The 24,460-nt window shown below is 34.7% G+C and overlaps 1 protein-coding gene and 1 long non-coding RNA gene across 5 annotated transcripts; one reads left to right on the top strand and one right to left on the bottom strand.

Annotated features, from left to right (window-relative positions):
- The first annotated feature begins 1,675 nt into the window (after nucleotides 1–1,675).
- On the top strand, nucleotides 1,676–12,944 carry LOC106366725. 2 transcript variants are annotated; one of them, XR_001273713.3, is made up of 2 exons: nucleotides 1,676–9,023; nucleotides 9,632–12,944. It is a non-coding gene; the product is annotated as an uncharacterized LOC106366725 (long non-coding RNA). The 2 variants fall into 2 exon arrangements; XR_007325165.1 differs by having other exon boundaries at nucleotides 9,649–12,944.
- Nucleotides 12,945–14,716: 1,772 nt separating this feature from the next.
- LOC106366724 (heat shock 70 kDa protein BIP2-like) lies at nucleotides 14,717–22,778 on the bottom strand. 3 transcript variants are annotated; one of them, XM_048761017.1, is made up of 6 exons: nucleotides 22,431–22,778; nucleotides 21,977–22,177; nucleotides 17,209–17,311; nucleotides 16,908–17,122; nucleotides 15,862–16,822; nucleotides 14,717–15,588 (listed from the first exon to the last, which is right to left on the bottom strand). In XM_048761017.1, exons 1-6 carry the CDS (start codon nucleotides 22,474–22,476, stop codon nucleotides 15,087–15,089), a joined length of 2,028 nt encoding a protein of 675 aa, XP_048616974.1. In that variant the 5' UTR covers nucleotides 22,477–22,778; the 3' UTR covers nucleotides 14,717–15,086. The 3 variants fall into 3 exon arrangements, with proteins under 3 accessions (XP_048616974.1, XP_048616976.1, XP_048616975.1); XM_048761019.1 differs by having other exon boundaries at nucleotides 17,209–17,264; nucleotides 22,431–22,572; XM_048761018.1 differs by having other exon boundaries at nucleotides 14,722–15,588; nucleotides 17,209–17,264; nucleotides 21,957–22,177; nucleotides 22,431–22,773.
- Between the last annotated feature and the right edge of the window lie 1,682 nt (nucleotides 22,779–24,460).

The following is a 24,460-nucleotide window of genomic DNA, read 5'->3' on the forward strand; positions in this document are numbered from 1 at the left end:
ACATTTAATCTCGAATCTTATCATTTAAATTTTGGGCCAACCAGAAAATTTTATTGGCCTATCAATAATTGAATTTAAACAATGATCCATTGGATTTATAGATAGTATAAATTAAATAGATATAATATAATGTTTTAATACTATACCTCCATATGTTAATTATTTAAATATTTGTCGATGTTAAATTTCAAAATTATGAAGTTTTTTTTTTAAATAAAAAAATTATATTATCTAACAATGATTAATCTTTATTACCTTAAACCAATGAATTTTTTTTAAACTATATAGTTTATTTTAAAAATTAAATAAAAACTAAATGTTTAATTATTTACTAGATAATATAAATCTGTGAAGCGAAAATTTTAATTTTTTTAAAAAAATTTAAATTTGTGAAATGTTACAATATTTTTGAATATGACAATAAAACAATATTTTACTAATCTTTATATATATAGTTACGATTTTAATAATGAAATAATAATCCGAAAATATATATATAGAAGAAGATACAAATACATGTGAAAGTTTGAAACAATCTATTCAATGAAAAAAATATACCGTAAACTTATTTTGTTTTAAAAATTGATAGACACATATATATTATAATATCTACCAATTTAGAACTGAAAACAAAATGTTTATATAAAAATAAATAAAAACAAAAACTCGCGCGGATGCGCGGATCGAGATCTAGTCTATACTATTAAAGCAAAATCCCTAATAGGATTCTGCCATTAGTTTTCAATTTATTTACATTGTCATGCCATTGCTTATTTTAAAGATCTTTTCAATTAATTTCACTCATTTAATAAGGAAACAAATCTTTTGAAAATAATTTTGTTTACATAATATACAAGTTTGTTTAGATTATTTGTAAATAATAAGTGTTTAGTTCGTTTATAAATAAGCAATTAATTATTTTCATTAGGTAGGTGTTTTTAACATTAAATCATTTATGGATTTATTTACACTAACATATCTCATTTTACAGCATGAATTTTTCTTTTCAGGTTATAATATAAAATCAGTTGGAAATTAAACCATATAAATTTTATTTAAATAAAATGATTACTATTTTCATAGTATTGATATTTCAAAAAAATCGGTTGTTTATTATTTTGAAATACAGTTCGATAAAAATGAAGTAATTGGAATAATTGATAAACATGAAAATTTATTGGGTTAGAAAAATTTATTTTCATTATATAAATTACATAATATTATATAAAATAAAATATTATAATATTCACGGCATCGAAAACATATATATACCAAAATTAAAAAAATAAGAGAATAATTAATATATTTTTTACATAGTATATCTTTAGAATGGGTTAAAGTTTAATATAATTTATAGTATATATGTGCCAAAAATAAAAATATTAACACAACAAAAAATAAAATATCAAAAATTAAAGTTTTTTTAGAAAATAATCCCAAAATCTAGTATATACTATTAAAAGAGAAGGAGTCCTAAAAAATTTACTTAGAAAGGTTGTTGCACCTACTCATTAATATATTTTTTTTGATCTTACCCTTATTTTATCTAACTATACCATATCAATTGAGATAATTTGCTAACATGTTGTTTCATTTAATTTTCTAGCGTAACATGTGGAATATTTGGTTTCCTTAAATACATGTCCTCATTTATTTTCTAGCGTATACAAAATATTACAAATTTAATTTTTAAGAAATATATGAAGATAAAAGTCTGCAGCTTAAAAAATACTAACAAACTTTTTCAAAGCTTTAGAATATGAATATACACCTCAAAATATATTGTCAAAAAAATTAGTATTTCTATTTTTTAATAAAATGATTTCTTGAATATAAAAATTGGATGCAGTTTATTTTTCAAATTTGTATTTTAATAAAATATTGCAAATATAAAAATGCAAGGAACAAATATCATTATTTTTGTTAAAGTAAAGTTTTGTCAAAACATATTTCCGCCCTTTAAAATCGCGGATCAAATAGTTGATTCAGTTTTATATACTATTATAATGTATATCTGAAATTTAATCAAAATTTTAAAATATTATAAGATTGTTCTGGGTCTTTGTCAGGTCAACCGGTGTCGGTTCACGGGTTAATGGCAAGTTTTTGGATTTTGTCAAACTTTGAATATATAAATAGGTTTTCATTAATCCAATATTTTTAAGTATATTATTTGAATTTTTAAAATTCAGGTATCTGTTTGGTCTCGGTTCGATTTATTTTTTATTCCGTAGATATATGATTTGTTAGGTTATTTATGAAATTCAGTTCAACTGGTTTCGTTGTTTTTGGTTTGGTATGGTTCGATACGCAGTTCCGGATAAATATGTTTAAACTATATTTTATCTATAAAAAATGATTTCAAAAGAATTTATTTGAATTCGAAAACAAACCCGTGCTTTTTAAGCGCATGTCAAAATCTAGTTAGACATTATTTGTCTAAACTTTCAATGTGAGACTTGAATTGACATCTCTCGTTACATCCTTCAAACCAAGAATCACACTTATCTTGTGTCCTTTCCTCCAGTGAGACTTGAATTGACATCTCTCAGCACCTATCTTGTCGCATCTTCGACATCCGACACCCTTAATCGCAAGTTTACTTTGAGATGGTTTGAGGATGTTTCTCCCACGACTAAACTTCCAGGATTTTCTGACTGGTCTTTGCTATATACATCCCATTTCTACTCAAAAGGTATTTTGGTCTTTTTGAAGATTTTTTTCGTCAACTTAGCTCTGATACCAATTGTTGGGTTTTTCTCGTGTCCATGTCTAACTCTTTATTGTCTGACTAGTACGACACTCGCTACTTTGGATCTAAGAGATAAGCTTGTATGGATTTACTTTTGGGATCCTTTCAGAGTTAGATTTTTTTATTATATATTAAGCATTATTTGGTTAAAATTTTAGTGTGGAACTTGAATAGCCATCTCTCGGCTTGTTTATTTGAAATGATATATTATTTCTTTTCTCCAATGCAAATTGTTAAACCTTTCTTCCGATTACACATAATTTATTCCTGACCAATCCTTGTTGTTTGAATTTTCTTCTATGAGAATATAAGCATCCACGTGGAGAATTTTACTGGGACATGACTAATATATAATAGATGCGAGACAATCTATTTACCTCCAAAAAAATTTAGTTGGAAGCCATAAAATTTAACATGGATCAAAACCCGAATACACGATGCCCACATGCACCTAAATCGATCATGCACAAAATGAGGCCAAATAAATCTTGAACCGGCCTGACATAAATTTGTTGGGCCGGTCTGACCTGAACCGAATCCCATATTGGGATATTGTCGAGATTAATTGTCAAAAAAATCATCTCGAGGGACGTGTGAGAATATAATTTTCCACATCAAAATTTTCACTCATACATAACTAATATATAAGAGACTAGGGAAATCCACTTAGTACCAACTAATTTAAAATTAGAAGTTCAGAAAACATAATTGACTGATTTTGAACGGGCATGGCCCAAACTGGTCCAACTAGTCTGGCCCAAACCGGATTCTATATTGGAAAATTGTCAATTTTAATGGTCAAAGAACCATCATCAAGGGGGAATGTGAAAATCTAATATTTTTAGAAACTGAAATCAATCCACTTACCTTCAATTGATTTTAAGTTGCAAGCTCAATAAACTTAATACATTTTTCCACTATCAATGATTAGATATTTTCATATATATTTGGAGATCAATATTATATAATCAATAGTTGAATAATTTTGAATTCGTCTCTCATTGTAATAATATATTAGGAGTTTTCTTACACCATGCCCAAAAATAATATTTTTAAATATAATATTATTTTATTTATAAAATAAAATAAAGCTTAAATAATAATTTTAAATATAATATTATTTTATTTTAAATGATTTATTATACATTTGAATTATTATTTTCATATTTGAACTTCATCGGTTTGGAAAAATAAAACCATCGATGTGATTTTATTTAAATTTTTATAGAATTAAAATTACATTTTAAATTTATTTATATTTAATGGTTATTTATTCTAAATATTTCTCTGATCAAATAGTTTTAATATGTCTATATATAAATATATAAATTTTACTAAATTTTTGAACTTTTTTTATTTTATTTAAAATATCTTAAACTGGTAAAAATTAATTTGTTAATTAACCTAATGAACTGATACTTTAAACAATTTTTCAATCATTTAACCATCAATATTATTTTTATTTGATTAGTATCGCTTTATTTTTTATTTGTTAAGTCACACTTACGATTAATTTTGATAATATATGTATATAATTTATAAAAAAATATGATATATAATTTTAATTTTGATATATGAGTTATTATTACCATATTTCAAAAATCTTCCTAAAAATATTTATTTACACAAAATTATATTTTAAGTGAGATATAGGAGTTATTTTAGTCGTTATCGTAAATCTTGCCAAAAAGATGACGTGATTACATAAAACACAGTTACCAAAAATTGAAGTCTATTGAATTTATTTTACATCACATTTGTATACATAATTTTTCAATGACATTAAAATTGAAATTAAATTGAGTTTAAACAGATTTACTTATAATTGGGTGGGCTTGGGCTGTCCAGCTGGGTGATGGGTGAAGTTGGGTTTGAATGTTATTGGGTGTGGGTTAAATATGGGTGTGAGTGTTTTGGGTCCAGAAAAATATATACCCAACTAGACACACCTATTTGGGTGTTGGACCGCCCAGTTGACAGCCCTGCTGAGTGCTAGAGACGTTGATGACGCCATTTGTGTAAAAGATCAAAGAGAGAGAGAGAGAGCCACGAAACTCGATCATATATTTTCTTTTGTGCGAAGAGAAAAGCTGTCGAAGAGAGGATTAATATAGATAGCAAGGAGAAGAAGCTACCGGAGATGATGGTTGTTAACAAGTGCTTAAGAGCACCATTAACCATGGGTGCTTAAGGGGTATTTAGTATTTTTTTAATTAAAAAAAAAAGAGAAGAATAATAAGAAGGAGTGCTTAATTAGACATCACATTTTAAATTTATTTAAATTTAAATTTTACTAAATTTTTGAACTTTTTTTATTTTATTTAAAATATGTTAAACTGGTAAAAATTAATTTGTTAATTAACCTAATGAACTGATACTTTAAACAATTTTTCAATCATTTAACTATCAACAATATTTTTATTTGATTAGTATTGCTTTATTTTTTATTTGTTAAGTCACACTTACGATTAATTTTGATAATATATGTATATAATTTACAAAAAAATATGATATATAATTTTAATTTTGATATATGAGTTATTATTACCATATTTCAAAAATCTTCCTAAAAATATTTATTTACACAAAATTATATTTTAAGTGAGATATAGGAGTTATTTTAGTCGTTATCGTATTTAAATATCTTGCCAAAATTTTAATTTTTTATAAAGTAAATTGTATGTTATTGGGTGTGGGCTAAATATCTCCATCTTTTTGGCAAGATATTTATAAAGTAAATTGTATAATTACGTATACTACATTTTTCAAAAATCATTTCATCTTTTTTAAGAATGAATATTGTGAAGAAAAATAATCAAATCACTTTGCAAATAATGTTTACTTGATTGTGACTTTTTTTTTTTGAGAAAACGAGGGATTGTGACTTTCACTTATTAAATTACCTTCTGCGACTAATACAAAAGAATCTCTTCTGTCGTTCGAGCACTAAGTGTAATTTTGTAATACAAGTAATTTTTTTAATTAAGATCTGCAAATAAAACTTTAATGAATGCCAGTTTGCTGAACTGTCTGATTGTGTTATGCCCGATCGAATCGTTGCCTACGGTTGCGTTTTGGGTTTTATTCCCGCGCATAAAGTTTTGGATGTTTATGTCCTTTCTTTTGTATATAGTTGTTTCATTTGCGGATTGAAGGTTGTTTGGTGTGGTATCCTCGCATTCAGCATGATCTATTTGATTTTGGACTGAATGCGTAGAATTGAGCTATGATGTAACCTTAGTATTCTTCTTTCGGGTAGTTGGAGGAGCATGTACTAGTTATGCTTCCTTCGGAGGTTCTCATAAGTTGGGCTAATCGAGCAATATGCAATGGTTTAACGACTATTAGTCTTTCATTCTAGCTATTTTGGTTCTAATTTAGTTCTTTAGCTCGTTGTCTCCGAAGGTGTTTAACTGCTGCTTTGTCTCTCCGTTTGTTGGGCTATAGTCTCTGGGACCGTATGTCCGCCGGCTTGTGGCTGAAATACATGGTGTGGTCGACTTTTATGTCGTTTATGTCGACTTTTTGGCTTCCCCACAAATAGGATGAATAAAATAACAAATGTAAAAAAAAAACTGTAATGAATGCTTCAAACTAAATTCTATGGTTACTTTACTTCTTATTTGTCACAATCATACGTCTCTTTTTTTTATTGTCGTTGAAACAAAGGCTATAAACACTAATAAGTAAGTATATCTAGAATAACCATTAATCTTTTTTTTTTTGAGTAATCACAGGTTGAATGAGTTTTGCATAATCAAGATAAACGTAATTAATGAATTCAATGTTTTAGCTCCATCAGCTAAATTATGTTATCTTTTGGAATTTAACAAAGTATCTAGTGGTATGTTTAGAACTAGAATGTGTTCATAAACTACCATGACATATAGCCTAATGGTTCATTGTAATGTTGTTGTGTCACCATATATTAAATGTTGGTGAAAAAATATTTATCGATTGAAATAAATTTTGTGATGTTTTTGAAATCTTTTCCAAGTAGTAATAGTTTGGAACTACCTTTAGTTTGGTGGTATTATACAATCATTTTCTTGTAGCAATCATATTCACAAAGCATAAAAAATAATCAAACAATTATGCCCAAAAAACTATGCAAACCATAAAAAACAAAAATGGAAACGACTAAGTTTGAATATCTTCATATAAAATTAAACATATTATTTTTTTAAAGTAAAGTGTATACTTTGGACAAACTTTTAATTTAAAACTTAACTACTTTTCTTGCTTACCAATTCAAAAATACTCCTAGTAATTATCTTTGTGAAACATAGTGGAGAGTGAATCTTCAACAAAGCATCAAAAATAACCAAACAATTATGCCCAAAAAACTATGCAAACCATAAAAAACTAAAATGGAAACGACTAAGTTTGAATATCTTCATATAAAATTAAACATATTATTTTTTTAAAGTAAAGTGTATACTTTGGACAAACTTTTAATTTAAAACTTAACTACTTTTCTTGCTTACCAATTCAAAAATACTCCTAGTAATTATCTTTGTGAAATATAGTGGAGAGTGAATCTTCAATTTTAATTGTTAAGATTAAATCATTGGCTTTTCAACTTCTACATAAAGGAGTTTAAGGTGAGAAAAAATTGGGAAGAAACTTCTGAACATGTTGCTATATGATATGGAGAAATAGTTGTTTAAGCTGTAAGGCTGAATGCAACAAGAATTTCATGAAATATGGGTGAGGTGTAATGGAACCGGCAAATGTCATTGTCGATTACATTGAAGTCAAAGTTGAAAACTGGATAATGTGTTACTTGACTATGGAGTAGCTCTAGGAGCTCTAGCAGCTGCTCAAGCAGTTCAACCTCCTTCTCGCCAATTAATACATCTACCTCCTCGGCCACAATGGTTTTACCGTGAACCAAGACATAGACCTTGGTTCCATAGAAGGTATGCTGCAACAGCTCTTCTTTGTTGAACTGAAGAGAAGATGGAGCTTGTTTATAAATAGGGCAAGCTCCAGAAGATCTCCAGAAGAATTCTATTAAGCTTCGGAAGTGTTTAGAATCTGATGCAAAGAAGAGACAAGATCTAAGAAGTGTCTTGAAGGTGTTTACAAGACATTGGAAGAGTTTGGAAGATTATGGTTGATGGTGCAAAGTTAGGGATCGACCTGTACGGGCGGACGTACGAACTGTACGGACCGTACGGACGTGATCGACCCGAAACTTATCATTTCGGCCATTTGAGCACATTTGAGGAATGTGCAATCTTAGGGCACAAGGTGTACGGTTGACATCCGTACAGCCAAGTCTGATCATGTTTTGGGAGACAAGGCAAGGAGAAGGGCGTGTGAGACTATCCAAGGGAGAAAGATCCATTTGGCATATTCAAAGATGCCTTAGGAAGCAACCAGGAAGGTGCCTTTCTCTCCAGCTCACACAGACCAATCACAGCCAAGTATTCAGTCTACAAGGCAGCTCATGACAGCCTGTAAAGGCCAGACACGCCAAAGACTCCCATTGGCCAAGCATGTGATGATTCTGGTCCATAGAATTCAAAATGGACGCTCCCCTTTATGTTGACTTCACATGCTTAGGTTATCTGATGTATCCAGCCTCCATTTATGTATTTAAGCCTGAATCTAAAACCCTAATCTCTAATCTCTTATTCTCCTAATCTCTCAGTCTCTTAATCTTTGTTCCTAAGTCTCTTATTCTCTCATAAACACTCTCATCAATCTCTCTTTCTAAATCATCTAGAGCAAGCTCTCATCTTTCTCCATTGGAGTTTATACACACACACATACAACCAGAGAAGAGAACTCTACAAAACTCATATGGTATCAGAACCAGGTTCATCAGAACCTGAGCTGAAGCTTCCGCAAGTCCACAGCTCACGCTTCTCCTCAAAACCAAACCATTGAGGCTTTCCAATCCGGTTCAGTCCCTTGTGAAAAAGAAGGCTGAAGCTTGGCGATTTCCCTTGGTTCCTCATCCTGTTCTCTAACTGCTCAGATGGAGATTATCCTTGGAGGCAAAGGTGTATGGAGAGGCCTAACTAACCTGACTCCAAAGCTCCTTGTCCAAGAGAAGTTTCACATCCGGCTACAAGAGTATGGTGTCAAGAGTTTGGCGCCTAGATGTTCTGAAGAAAGGAGGGGTATTTTGAGTTGATGGTACAAGATGGTGGCCATGAACGGAAGGAGAAAGAGGTGGGTGATGATCCAGACTCTCAGATCCAACAAAAGTCATGGCCGGTTTCACAAAATGCAAAAGGAATCAATCTGGTTCCTTGTTGTAAGCGATTCTATAAACCATCTTGATAATGAGCTTGTGTAGTTGACTGGTTGAGATGTTGTGATGTGATTGAAAACCTGAGGATTGTTTAAAAGATTGCTAAATGAAATAAAATGAATTTAGAATCTGTCCCATGATACTTAAAGAGCTTGGCTTCCTAGTAATCCGAAAATCTTGCTAGTTATACTAGGCTTACTAGCAGCAGTAAGCGCATTTAAAAATGTCTAGTAACTTATAAGTATTACTAGGATTACTAGATATGTTAATATGCTTAGCTCCGGTTCATAATGATGCTTGTTGTGATTGATTGAATCTGCTTGCATACATGGATTGAAACCGAATTGAAAGCTGTTGCATATAGTCTTGTGGCTGTCTTACATTGAAACATTAGATTCATGTCTAAATGCTGAGTAAAGAAGCTTTAAAAATGCCTAAGTAGCTTGCATAAATCTGAAAAGAAAGTGCTTGTGCTTAGAGAGATTGCTTGCAAAGATAGAACTAGAAAATGACTTGTTTTAATCTGTTGCAATGCTTGTGAGATTGAGAATCAAACTTGATGATTAATCAATGATTGATCCCAATACTCTTGTGTCTTATCCTTTCTGGAGTTTGAGTGGTGTTTCAGGTTCACAAGAAGTGTTCTTGGCTCACCACCTATCCAAGACAAGAGGAAGACTTGATCCATTGTGTGGAGCAATGGGAAGATACTTCTGTGTAGAAGCCGGTTTAAGAAGCGCAGGCCACGAGGTTGTTGAGCTCCTGGTTCAAGACATACAAGCGGAAGACTTGACCATTGTGTGGAGCAATGGGAAGGTTCTTGTGTGTAGAAGCCAGTTTAAGAAGCGCATGCCACGAGGTTGTTGAGCTCCTGGTTCAAGACACACAAGAAGAAGAACAGATACCTTCAGTTGGGAAGCTTTGGATCAGCTACTATATGGAGTTAGAACAGATACCTTCAGTTGGGAAGCTTTGAATCAGCCCATAGCTACTCAAGACCATTGCAAGCTGATCATGGAGTGATCCAGCCGAAGTAGAGGGAAGAAGAAAGCTACTCAATAAGCTTCTGGTGTGAGATGCTTGGAGAGTGAGCTGAGGTATCTCCTCAGTGCAATGCGTGGAGAGTGAGCTGAGGTATCTCCTCAGTGCAATGGTGGTTAAGTGGGGCTGTAAGCATCAAGTCTGAAGAAGATGGAGGTGTTTCCACAAGAGTGATCATGGAGCTTAGTATGCGCTCACCTTCAAGCTTAGATCTTCCCTATACTCGGTCTCAAGCTTGAGGGGGAGTGTTGGTGAGCTTGCATGATAAGAGAAGGAGCTGATAAGCTCAGCAAGTGAGGGGTTCAAGTGGTGTGTGAAGAGCAGCCACTCCTCAACAAAGCAAAAGGAGCTAGGCATGTCTTACCTGATGGAGATGGCAAGAAGCCACGAGAAAAGGGAAGACTCAGGCCGGTCCAGTCACTCCTCACCAGAGAAAAAGGGAAGTTTCCCTTTACTCAATTCAATTCATCATTGACAACATATCTAGTAATCTATCAGGAATACTAGTTTTACTAAAGAAGAGTTGTTAAGCATCATTTGAATCCGTTAGGAATACTAGTTTTACTAGACGGCAACATATCTAGTAATATATAAGGAATACTAGTCTTACTAAGACGGTCAATAAGCATGAATTGATTGAGTTATGTTCTTTGATAAGTACTGATACACTTGTGGAATAATGTATCAGGTACCTTACTTGGAGACTCAACAGAGAGGATCAGGTCGCTCCTAGCCTTTCAAGATGACATGAAGTCCGGTGAAAGGGGGAGACACTAAGCCGGTTCTATAAAAGAGTCCAAGAAGGTGTGGTGAAGTGTGCGCAAGCCTTGAAGTGTTGCTGAACCTGTTTAGGCCGTGCTCCAGAGCTTCTTGTGTCCAACCACACTGGTTCTAAGGCACAAGAGTTCACTGGCCAATCCCTAGGCCTTGGAGATCTCTACTCTTTTTCCCTTGCAAGGTTTTGTCCCAATGGGTTTTCCTTGTAAGGTTTTTAATGAGGGAGACTCTTCAGGGTTTCAAGCTTGACTTAGGATCTCCTAGAGTCAAGCTTGAGGGCGAGTGTTGAACTGAAGAGAAGATGGAACTTGTTTATAAATAGGGCAAGCTCCAGAAGATCTCCAGAAGAGTTCTATTAAGCTTCGGAAGTGTTTAGAATCTGATGCAAAGAAGAGACAAGATCTAAGAAGTGTCTTGAAGGTGTTTACAAGACATTGGAAGAGTTTGGAAGATTATGGTTGATGGTGCAAAGTTAGGGATCGACATGTACGGGCGGACGTACGAACTGTACGGACCGTACGGACATGATCGACCCGAAACTTATCATTTCGGCCATTTGAGCACATTTGAGGAATGTGCAATCTTAGGGCACAAGGTGTACGGTCCTGACATCCGTACAGCCAAGTCTGATCATGTCTTGGGAGACAAGGCAAGGAGAAGGGCGTGTGAGACTATCCAAGGGACAAAGATCCATTTGGCATATTCAAAGATGCCTTAGGACGCAACCAGGAAGGTGCCTTTCTCTCCAGCTCACACAGACCAATCACAGCCAAGTATTCAGTCCACAAGACAGCTCATGACAGCCTGTAAAGGTCAGACACGCCAAAGACTCCCATTGGCCAAGCATGTGATGATTCTGGTCCATAGAATTCAAAATGGGCGCTCCCCTTTATGTTGACTTCACATGCTTAGGTTATCTGATGTATCCAACCTCCAATTATGTATTTAAGCCTCTTGTAAACAATTGTAAACTTAAGGGAGTAAGGGGGATTTCCCCTCTCCACTTCATGAATGATAAACTTGTTCTTGAATCTAAAACTCTAATCTCTAATCTCTTATTCTCCTAATCTCTCAGTCTCTTAATCTTTGTTCCTAAGTCTCTTATTCTCTCATAAACACTCTCATCAATCTCTCTTTCTAAATCATCTAGAGCAAGCTCTCATCTTTCTCCATTGGAGTTTATACACACACATACAACCAGAGAAGAGAACTCTACAAAACTCATACTCTTGAACCAGTTCCCCTTGCACAACCTCCTCCTCCACCATCTCCTAGGTAGCGGTTGGGTTAATAAATAAATAAAAGTTTATGGGTTTTGAGGAATTTTTGTGTATTTTTCTATTTAAAATTAATTCAAAATAAAAACATTAATGATTAGCTATAGTTAGAATCCGTCGATATTCATTATTTTATGTTGAAAAAGAATCTATTGTAATAAGTTTTACATAATCAGAAATAAATAGAATTAATGAAGTTAACATGTTTGTAACTCCATGAACTAAAATATGTTATCGTTTTGCAATTAACAAAGTAGCTACTGGTATGTTTGGAACAAGAACTAGTTCATAAAATATCATAACATGTAGTCTAATGGCCAGTGATAATGTTATTTTGTCAACATATATTAAATGTTTCTGTAGAAAAAATATTTATTAATAGAGCTAGATCAATTATGTGATAATTTTCAAATTTTATGAAGTGGTACTAGTTTTGAAACTAATTTTGTATTATCAAATCGTTTTTTGTAGCATCAATATTCAGAAAGCATCAAAATCTAAAAAAATATGTCATAAAATTATGTAAACAGTGAGAATTAAAATGGAATTGAATAATTTTGAGTATCTCTAAATAAAATTAAAACATATATTAAATAAAACAGAGTATATTTTAGACACTTTTAATTTAAAACTTAAACTTTTTTCTTCCTTACAAAGTCAAAAATGCTCTCAGTAATTATCTTACAATGAATCATAAACTCTAAATTTGAGGTTTTATCTTTTTGACATTCATTCTCTTCAAATACTAAACATACATATTCGTTTTTACCAAAAAAATAAACATACATATTCATTTTTACCAAAAAAAAAACATACATATTCATTTCAATGTCTATGGAATAGAAGATGTGTTAATTTTTTCCAACAAAAAAAAAGAAGTAAATAACCATTTTTCATTCAGAATGCCAACTTCAGTCAACAATTTTCGACGAGACATCTATCTATCCATCATTAGCTACATGTATACAATTGCTCAATTTGCAGGTAATTGCATAAGAAATTCATGGTTCATCTTTTTCACTCGAACACTTTTTCAAATCTGTTGTATCTTAGATAATATGCTAGACCTTTTGGGTTTTGTAATTTGACGTTCTTTGTCTTTGTCATTATTTAATTCATACAAAATGTCTAGTCGTCTAAAGGCTATGGATCGTACTCGTCGTTCTAATTCTTCTTCTGATATTATATGTACATGCCTCTGAGTATGATATTGATTCTATCTAAGGTTATGATCCCTATTCAGTATGCCAATGGGTTGGTGCAACACAAATCTCGGAACACAAACACCATGTATGGTTTATAGTGATGTTGTTGTTGTGCCTATCATCATATATTGAATATTGCTGAAGAAATTAAAAATACTTATTGATATAGATAATATTGTGATGTTTTTTGAAATTTTTGTAGGGAGTAATAGTTTTGAAAATATCGTTAATTTGTTTGTTATCGTTTAATCATTTTTGTAGCATCCACATTCGCAAAGCACCAAAACAATAATTCAAACATTACGCCAAAGCATGCAATAGGCAGAATTAAAATGAAATTAAGTTCGAAAATCTCCAAATAAAATGAAACACAACGTTTAAAAACAAAGTATATATTTTGGACAAACTTTTTTTTTGTTGCCAGCAACATAAACAAAATCATGTAGATTCTACAAACCAAACATGTAACTCCACATCCATATGAACAACAAATGACGATTGCTTTCTTGCATTTCGTGCAAGACTGTTCGCTCATTAATTATGCGTCTGTGTTATATGAATGAGTTCTAAGCTGTTAAAACTTCTATTCAAAACATTTATGTCTTCTAAGTAACTTGCAAAGGTTGATCATTTTTCTGGTTCTGAAACCATCTTCACCAATTGAGAATAATCTATTGCAAATGTAACACTAAACTGTCTTAGATTCCTCGTACACTCCATTTCCCAAATAAGAGCATTTATCTCTGAATAAAGTGACGATTGTCTCGCTCTTGTATTCCTCGCTCCCGTTAAACTATCAAAACCTTCATGTGTACTATACCACATTTGCCTCGAATGTATATCCTAATTTTTCCATGATCCATTTGTAAAACACCTTCGACCTAGAATATCCGGTACTATCGCTTGTACTGTTAATCAAGTTTGCGTGTTTCCTTGTGTAAGTGAGATCCGCGCCTCAGTCCAAAGTAAATTAAATTTTGGATAAACTTTTAGTTTAAAAAAAACGAACCCTTTTCTTGGTCGACAATTCAATGATGCTCTCTGTCTTTGTGAAAAATAGTTAAAAATTGGATCCTAAATTTGAGGGGATTTTTTGGATTTCATTTTCTTCAAAATGTAGACCAAAATTAGAAGATGTGTTGGTTTTTTCAGAAAATTGAATTGACCCTTTTCTTTGTGATGCCAAGTTCAATCAACCTAACTTTCTATATTTCTATCATTAGCTACATGTTTACCGTTTCTCAATTTACAGGTAATTACCACATTAAAGTCAACAAGTTTTCGAGCTATTATAAGCAATTCATGGCTGATTCTTTTTTCATTCAAACACTGTCCAGAGCCGGCCCTCGGGCGAACCCAATGAAGTCCATATATACTTCCGGCCAATTTATTTATGAAGATATTTGGTCCACGAAATTGTTAAAGACTGCCTTAGTCAAGTGTATAAAATGAAGATAATAGTCTTGGTTTGGACAAGCCAAGCTCAAATGAAGATAATAGCTTTTTCAAAACTCCTATAATACATTTTTTTTTTTGAAAAGTGATCAATTTTTTTTTGTTTTGCTTCTGGTCTTCTATTCTACCAATAAAAAAAAGTATCAACGTGAAGAAATGTATCAGATGAACATGACAAAGAGAAGAACTTCTTAGAGAGACTAATTAAAGAAAGAGTTGTCTTTTTTTATCCTCAAAACTTAACCAAAGGCTGTGTCTCTCTAATGGTTTTTAACAAATCAACAAATATAAAACAGGAGCATTACAACATCTTAGAGCTCGTCGTGAGACTCATCCTCCTCGTCCTCGCTCGGTGATGCACCTGGTGCACCACCTGACCTCTGATAAACGGCCGTGATGATCGGGTTACACACTGCCTCTACTTCCTTCAACTTCTCGTCATACTCTTCTTTCTCTGAGTTTTGGTTCTCGTCAAGCCACTCCAAAGCTTCTTTGGTGGCTGCTTCTATCTTCTCCTTCTCCTCGGCCTCCAGTTTATCAGCGAGCTTGTCCTTGTCGCTTACTTGGTTCTTCATGTTGTACACGTATGTCTCAAGGCTGTTCCTGGCGTCGATCCTTTCCTTCACCTTCTTGTCTTCCTCTGCAAACTCCTCTGCCTCCTTCACCATCCGGTCTATCTCTTCCTGGCTCAGACGTCCCTTCTCGTTTGTGATTGTGATCTTCTCTGATTTACCACTCGCCTTGTCCTCTGCTTTCACGTTCAGGATACCGTTCGCGTCCACTTCAAACGTTACTTCAATTTGAGGTGTTCCTCTGCCAAAACAAAAGAAAACTATTATGATTGTTGTCCAATATTACAATAACTAAGAGTAATATTAGAATTTTAAAGTAAGTGAAAGACAAAACAAAAGAATTCCATATAAGAACTTTTTGAGAATCTATGTAGAAATTATAATGCTTACTTATATTTTTTCTCATTGGTTTCTTTTTTAATCAAATTTTAATTTCTTAATAAAATTTCAATAAAATAAAAATAATTATGTGTCAGTCAGGTACTCAAATTTTAGATAAAGATGGAAGACAAACCTTGGGGCCGGTGGGATTCCGGTAAGGTCGAATTTCCCGAGGAGCCTGCAGTCCTTAGTGAGACTTCGCTCACCTTCAAAGACCTGAATGGAGACGGTTGTCTGCTGGTCTTGGTATGTCGTGAAAACCTGAGACTTCTTTGTTGGAATAACTGTGTTTCTCGGGATCAGTTTTGTCATCACTCCTCCAACTGTCTCAATACCCAAAGTGAGTGGTGCAACGTCAAGTAGAAGTATATCTTTGGTCTCATCACCGCCTTCTCCGCTCAAAATACCACCCTGGACAGCAGCACCATAAGCAACAGCCTCGTCAGGGTTCACACCCTTGTTCGGCTCTTTCCCTTCGAAGAAGTCCTTCAACAGCTGCTGGACCTTGGGGATCCTGGTGCTTCCACCAACGAGGACAATCTCATCGATCTGACTCTTCTGTAGACCAGCATCATCCATGGCCTTCTTCACGGGTCCCATTGTCTTCCTGAACAAGTCATTGTTCAGCTCCTCGAAACGAGCTCTGGTGAGAGGCTCCGAGAAATCAACACCATCGAAGAGTGACTCGATCTCTACACGGACTTGGTGCTGGCTACTAAGAGCTCTCTTGGCCCTCTCACATTCCCTGCGGAGCTTACCAAGAGCCTTGTTGTCCTTGCTGATGTCCTTTTGGTGCTTCTTCTTGATCAACTTGATGAAGTAATCCATGATCCTGTGGTCAAAGTCTTCACCTCCCAAGTGAGTGTCACCATTTGTGGAGAGAACCTCGAAAACGCCGTTATCAATGGTCAAGACACTGACATCGAAGGTACCACCACCAAGGTCAAAGACAAGGATGTTCTTCTCACCACCCTTCTTATCAAGACCATAGGCAATAGCAGCAGCAGTGGGTTCGTTGATGATTCTGGCAACATTGAGACCAGCTATAACACCAGCATCCTTTGTAGCCTGCCTCTGGGCATCGTTGAAGTAAGCTGCACATTTAAAAAAAAAAATCAATAAACTGTGTATATATAAATATTATATATATCCACAAGGCATGATGAAGCAGAAGCTGACCTGGAACAGTGACAACGGCGTCCTTTATTTTCTTGCCAAGGTAAGCTTCAGCAGTCTCCTTCATCTTAGTGAGAATCATGGCACTGATCTCCTCGGGAGAGAAAACCTTTGTCTCACCATCCTTGATCTTGACTTGAATGTAGGGCTTGCCATCCTTGTTAACAATCTGGTAAGGCACAAGCTTCCTGTCCTTTTGGACTTCTTTGTCCTCGAATCTGCCATAAGCAAAAGAAGAATTAAAGCAACAACAGACATATGCATGCATGCAAGGTGAAAAAAAGGTGGAGGGGGATGAAATTACTTTCGGCCTATCAATCTCTTGACGCCGAAGATGGTCCTCTCGGGATTAACAGCAGCCTTGTTGAGATAAGCATGAAATAGCTTAGAGTACAAGCTACCTAATCCTATTGTGTTTGAATTTATCTAAAGGATTAGGAAATAGAGTTGTGTTAATCCTAATGAGTTTAGGATAATTATAAAGTTATATAAAGAGATGCAAGGGTGTTTGCATATCTTATGAGTTTGAGAGCTTTAGTTTTTTTGAGTTATTTTCTAAAGCATTGAGAGAGTTTTAACAAAGCGTTCTTTGAGAAATATAGTTCTTTGATTCAATAATTGGTATCAGAGCATTCTATTGAGTCAAAGGAAATCATGGGAGATATCGTTGCAGCGAAGAGCAACATCAAGAGCAGTGGTACGTCCATTCAGTGTCCATTACTCAACGACACGAATTACACAGTGTGGACAATGAGAATGGAGGCGGCGTTGCGTGTTCATAAGGTCTGGGAGGCCATCGATCCAGGAGAAGCAAAAGGAGAGAAGAATGATGTTGCAAGGGCTCTGTTATTCCAGTCAATTCCAGAGGCGTTAATATTGCAAGTAGGAAACCTTGTAACTGCGAAGGAGATTTGGGAAGCGATAAGTACAAGACATGTGGGAGCTGATCGTGTACGTAAGGCCCGCTTGCAGACATTGATAGCAGACTTCAGTAGATTAAAGATGAAGGAGACTGATTCTATTGATAGCTTTGTTGGAAAAATTCGAGAACTATCAACCAAGTCTGCAGCTTTAGGACAAATCATTGAGGAACCAAAGATAGTTGAGAAGTTCTTGCAGAGCTTGCCAAGAAAAAAATATATACATATTGTTGCTGCGTTAGAGCAGGTTCTTGATCTTGATAAAACAGGCTTTGAGGATGTTGTGGGACGTCTAAAAGCTTATGAGGAGAGAATTGCTGAAGACGAAACAGAAAAACAAGAAGATCAGGAACAGAGCAAGCTCATGTACGCTAATGCTGATAGACCGACGCAGACACAAGAACGATATGACTCTTCAAGAGGCAGAGGCAGAGGAGGTCGTTATGGAAATCAAGGGAGAGGTCGTGGACGCCAATACTATCAGCAGAATGGAGGATATCAGAGAAACGGAGGACAACAGCAACAGAGTGGTGGCTATTATCAAGAAAGAGATGCATCCAAAGTTGTGTGCTTCCGTTGTGACAAGATGGGACACTTTGCTATGCATTGTCCTGACCGACTTCTCAAGCTACAAGAGACTAATGAAAGCGAGGTAGAGACAACACATGAGGCTGATGAGTTGATGATGAATGAGGTGGTATTCCTTAACGAACGCAACGTTATACCTAGCAAGCTCAATACCTCGTCCAACATTGATAATCTATGGTACCTAGACAACGGAGCAAGCAACCATATGACAGGGAATCTAGAGTTCTTCACCAAGATTGATAGAAGAGTGACTGGGAAAGTGAGATTCGGTGATGATTCGAGAATAGATATAAAAGGAAAAGGCTCAATCATATTCCTAACTAAGAATGGTGAACGCAAGGAACTTTCAGACATCTATTTTATTCCTGATCTTAGGAGTAATATCTTGAGTCTTGGGCAAGCTACTGAGTCTGGTTGTGAGGTGAGGATGAAAGATGATTGTCTACTCTTGTATGATCGTGAAGGGAGATTATTGGTGAAAGCAAAGAGAGCTCTAAATCGACTCTATAAGGTGGCAATGGAGGTTGAAAATACAAGATGTTTGCAGCTAGTACATCTAAAGGAATCATCAAAGTGGCATGCACGCTTAGGGCATATAGGCTTGAGTAACCTAAAGAAGATGGTGGACAAGAACTTGGTTATCGGAATGCCCAAGTTTGGAGTTGAAAAAGAAACCTGTGAAGCTTGCTTGCGTGGGAAGCAAATACGAGAATCGTTTCCACAAGCTAGCTCATATCGTGCTTCAAGGGTATTGGAGCTAATACATGGGGATTTGTGTGGTCCTATTACACCACAAACTGCTGGAAGTAACAGATATGTGTTCGTCTTAATAGACGATCATTCAAGATACATGTGGTCCATTCTCATGAAGGAAAAGAGTGAAGCTTTCACAAAGTTTAAACGATTCAGAAGCTTGGTTGAACAAGAGACGGGATTAAAGATTAAAACCTTTCGTACAGATAGGGGAGGAGAGTTTACAAGCCAAGAGTTCAAAGATTACTGTGAAAGCTCAGGGATTAGTCGTCATCTAACCGCTCCATATTCACCGCAGCAGAACGGAGTTGTCGAGAGAAGAAACAGAACGTTACTTGAGATGACACGAAGCATTCTAAAAGCTATGGATGTTCCAAATTACTTGTGGGGTGAGGCTGTTAGGCACGCAACGTACCTTATTAATCGCATTCCTACAAGAACCTTGGTACTACAAACTCCATACGAGAGCTACAGAGGAAAGAAACCGTGCATCGAACATATTAGAGTGTTTGGTTGCGTGGGGCATGTGAAAGTAGATAAACCACATTTGAGGAAGCTAGATGATAGGTCACGACCATTGGTGCATCTTGGGATTGAACCGGGATCAAAAGCATATAGGCTATTGGATCCATCGACTCGCAGAATAATAGTAAGCCGCGATGTCGTGTTCTGTGAAGAACAGAGTTGGAAGTGGAGAAAAACAGAGAAGGAGTCACATACGGAGATGGGTGTGATAGATTTTGCTAACAAGGAAGATAGGAACGATGACGCAAGTAGTGGGGTGAGTATTAAGGATGAAGAAAGCGAAGAAGATGAGAAGAATCTTGATCAACCACCAGAGATACTAAGACGGTCTACTCGTATCATCAACAAACCGAGTTATCTTGATGACTATGAGTTATTATGTGAGGAAGACGAGCAGTATGATTTACTATGTGAGGCTGAGTTCGAGAACCTTCTTATGCTTATCAATGAAGAACCGTGGAGTTATGGTGAAGCAAAAGAAAAGAAAGTGTGGAGAGATGCTTGCAAAGAAGAGATCAAGTCGATAGAAAAGAACAATACTTGGACATTAGTTGATCTTCCTTCAACCTGTAAGGCAATCGGATTGAAATGGGTTTTTAAGGTGAAGAAGAATGCCGATGGAAGCATAAACAAGTATAAAGCGAGGCTTGTAGCCAAGGGATACATTCAGAAACATGGAGTAGATTTTGACGAGGTCTTTGCACCTGTTGCTCGCATCGAAACAGTCAGATTGATCATAGGAATGGCGGCTTCACATCGATGGGAGTTACATCATTTGGATGTAAAAACTGCTTTCTTATACGGAGAACTCAAAGAAGAGGTATACGTTAAACAACCTGAAGGCTTTGTTGTGAAAGGTAGTGAGAATAAAGTTTATAAATTGAGGAAGGCGCTTTATGGGTTGCGACAAGCTCCTCGGGCTTGGAATGAGAAGCTTCATACGGTCTTGTGTGAGCTAAACTTTGAACGATGTCTTAAAGAACCATCTCTGTACCGGAAGAAGCAACACGAAGATCTCTTGCTAGTGGCTGTTTATGTGGACGACTTACTTGTGGCAGGGTCTAACATAGAGATGATTCACGAGTTTAAAAGAGCTATGGCGGCAAAGTTTGAGATGTCCGATCTAGGAAGATTGAGCTACTACCTTGGGATAGAGGTCATTCAACGAGAAGGAAGCATAATCTTGAGTCAGGAACGGTACGCTACTAGGATCTTGGAGGAAGCTGGCTTAATGGGATGTAACTCTGCGCATATACCCATGGATGCAGGAGTTAAACTCGGCAAAGCAGAGAAGGAAGAAGGAGTTGATGAGAGAGAGTACCGCAGAAACATTGGTTGTCTTCGGTACTTGTTACATACGAGACCTGATCTTGCGTGCAGTGTGGGAATCTTGAGCAGATACATGCACAATCCCAAGGTATCACACAACGTGGCTTTGAAACAGGTACTCCGTTACTTGGCAGGGACATTGAGCTATGGTTTGGTGTTTGAGGCAAAGTCGGATGAGAGTTTGGTTGGCTATAGTGATAGTAGCTACAATGTTGATCCAGATGATGGAAAGAGCACGACTGGTCACATTTTCTACCTCGGTGGTAACCCCATTACATGGTGTTCTCAGAAACAAGAGATCGTCGCATTATCATCATGTGAAGCAGAGTTCATGGCAGCGACAGAAACGGCGAAGCAGGCGATTTGGCTGCAGGATCTTCTCAACGAGGTGCTTGGTCGTCCCGGCAAGATTGTGGTGATAAAGATCGACAACAAGTCGGCAATAGCTCTGTCCAAGAACCCGGTTTTTCATGGACGCAGCAAACACATTCACACAAGGTTCCATTTCATTAGAGAATGTGTTGAAAAAGGACTTGTGAATGTCGAACATGTTGCAGGAGTAAGACAGAAGGCTGATATACTTACGAAAGCATTAGGAAGAGTTAAGTTTGTAGAGATGAGAAGTCTCATTGGAGTTCAAGACTTGAAGAGAGAAGATTTCAAGCTTAAGGGGGAGAGTGTTGAGATAAGCATGAAATAGCTTAGAGTACAAGCTACCTAATCCTATTGTGTTTGAATTTATCTAAAGGATTAGGAAATAGAGTTGTGTTAATCCTAATGAGTTTAGGATAATTATAAAGTTATATAAAGAGATGCAAGGGTGTTTGCATATCTTATGAGTTTGAGAGCTTTAGTTTTTTTTGAGTTATTTTCTAAAGCATTGAGAGAGTTTTAACAAAGCGTTCTTTGAGAAATATAGTTCTTTGATTCAATAAGCCTGGTTCTTAGCAGCCTCACCAATGAGCCTTTCGGAGTCGGTGAAAGCAACCCATGAAGGAGTAATACGGTTGCCTTGGTCATTGGCAATGATTTCAACATGACCATTCTTGTAAACCCCAACGCAAGAGTAGGTGGTACCAAGATCTATCCCTATCACTGTTCCCAACTTGGTGGTGGCCTCTTCTTCTTTAGCAGTGGAAAACGACGCAAATAAAAATCCTGAAGAAGCATAATAATATCAATTTTTGTCAATTATAGTGAGTACATATTCACCAACTAACAAGCCAAATGTTAATCTTAAAGAAATGTAATACTGAAAGATGGTAACATTGAAATAAGCAAGAACATCATCAAATCACAACGAAATGATCAATTTAAGCAGAGGCCAGCCCTAACGAATTGAACAAAACTAAAGATATTCAAATGGAAGAGAAGAACATAAAAAGACATTTAGAGATGAGAAATGACTGACCAAACAAAATGATCGCCAGCACAACCGCTCCGAATGAGCGAGCCATAATATAGAATCCTTGAGTATTTGTGTATATCTCACGCTCTCTTCTTTTTTTGTTTGTATTTAATTTGTTAGTATCTTTGTTAGAAGTCGAACGAAGCTTTTATAGAGATTCTAGTCCACGAAGGGTGATGGTGAAGTTATGTAGTCGCTTTTTTATGGGGAACACGGAAGAAATGTCATCGACGATGACGTGGACCAATCATATCACGACTATGTACATCACCAACCAACCAGATCTGGTCTTTTGTTGGACTAATCGTGGCAGTTGGTTCCACGTACTCTACATACATGTTTCTTTTGAATTCTAGAGAATGTAGGGCTTTTCTTCCCTTGGGCCCAGTACACTCTTCTCGTGGCTTCTTCTCTTCTATTGCCTTGTCACGTCAAAAAAGTACCACGTCTTCACTAACATGCATGCGCTTAGTACCAAATTAGGCAAATGAAATGTGGAGAGATTATGCATTAGTACCAAATTCGTTACTCGATGACTCTGAATATTGACCGAATATTGACCAAAAAATGAGTGAAAACAGTGAATTTTTTGGTATAACGTAAAAAATGAATTCTTTATTATTTTTTACAATTTACATAATTTATGAGAAATATTTGTTAGAGAAATTCTTCCGGATAGCCATTTTTAAGTTTTTATCACAAAAATATTCCTCAAAAAAAAAAAACCAGGAAATATTTGTTAGAGAAATTTTCTCAGATAGCCATTTTTAAGTTTTTGTCCCAAAAATATTCCTAAAAAAAAAAAAATCAAAATAGTCCTTTTTATTTTGAAATTTTTAATATTTATTTTTTGTTTTTTAAAATCAAAAACTCTATCCCCAAACCCCCACTCTTTAACTCTAAATTCTAAGTCTAGATTAGTTAACCCTAAGATAAAAATACATTTTTACCCTTTAATAAAATTTATTTTGGCTATTTTTTTCATTGAGAATTATTTTTGTGACAAAAACTTAAAAAAGGATATCCTACGGAATTTCTCTATTTTTGTTATCTATGGTTCATTAATATTTTTTTTTATATTTACCTATATAATAACATTTAGAGATAAATTAAGAGAAATTTTCTAGGATAGCCATTTTTAAATTTTTATCACAAAATAGCTCTTAATGAAGAAAATGACCAAAATAAGTTTTGTTAAAGACCAAAAATGTATTTTTATCCTAGGGTTAACTAATATATATTTAGGGTTTAGAGTTAAGGGGTGGGGTTTTGGAGACAAAGTTTCAAATTAAAAAAATTAAAATTAAAAATTAAAAAATTAAAAATAAAAAAGAGCTATTTTGGTCATTTAATTTCTTGAGGACTATTTTTATGATAAAAACTTAAAAAAACTATTTGAGAGAATTGCCCTAAAATTAATTTCTGATGAATTTTGTTAGAACATTTTCAACTCATTTTATATTTACCTATATAATAATAGTTAGAGGTAAAATAAATTTATTTAATCTCTATTTTTTCTAAAACAAAAAATCTTATTTTTTTCTCTATTTGTAAAGGGCAATTCTGTTAAATATATTTTTTTAAGTTTTTGTCACAAAAATAACACTCAAAAATAAAATGACCAAAATAGCACCTTTTTGTTTTAAAAATTTTAATATTTATTTTTTATTTTTTAAAATTTGAAATCATATCCCAAAACCACACCCTTTAACTCTAAACCCTAAGTCTAGATTATTTAACCCTTGGGTATAAATGCATATTGACCCTTTAATAAAACTTATTTTGGTCATTTTCTTCCTTTAGATCTATATTAGTGAAAATAAACTAAAAAAAACTATCTAAAGAAATTTCTCATTTGTAAAAAAAGAAATAATATTTTATATTTTTCCTTTATACTTAAAAATTGTTAATTTTCGAAGAATATATTAGAACATGTCACATTTTTACTATAAAGTTCTTCTATTTCATTTCGGAGTAGCGAAATCCATTAGAGATGGTTTTATAAACTAAGTACAAAATCAAAAATAAATTTT

This window comes from Brassica napus, chromosome C6, assembly GCF_020379485.1.
Source record: "Brassica napus cultivar Da-Ae chromosome C6, Da-Ae, whole genome shotgun sequence".
Classification (NCBI taxonomy): Eukaryota; Viridiplantae; Streptophyta; class Magnoliopsida; order Brassicales; family Brassicaceae; genus Brassica; species Brassica napus.

What these genes read in the sequence shown, in the direction of transcription:
- LOC106366724 (XM_048761017.1), bottom strand. Translation starts at nt 22,476, where the DNA reads ATGGCTCGCTCATTCGGAGCGGTTGTGCTGGCGATCATTTTGTTTG. An exon ending in CGACTCCGAAAGGCTCATTG is followed by an intron (nt 17,312 to 21,976) that starts GTGAGGCTGCTA and finishes CAAACACAATAG; the next exon opens with GATTAGGTAGCTTGTACTCT. An exon ending in GGAATCCCACCGGCCCCAAG is followed by an intron (nt 15,589 to 15,861) that starts GTTTGTCTTCCA and finishes TTGTTTTGGCAG; the next exon opens with AGGAACACCTCAAATTGAAG.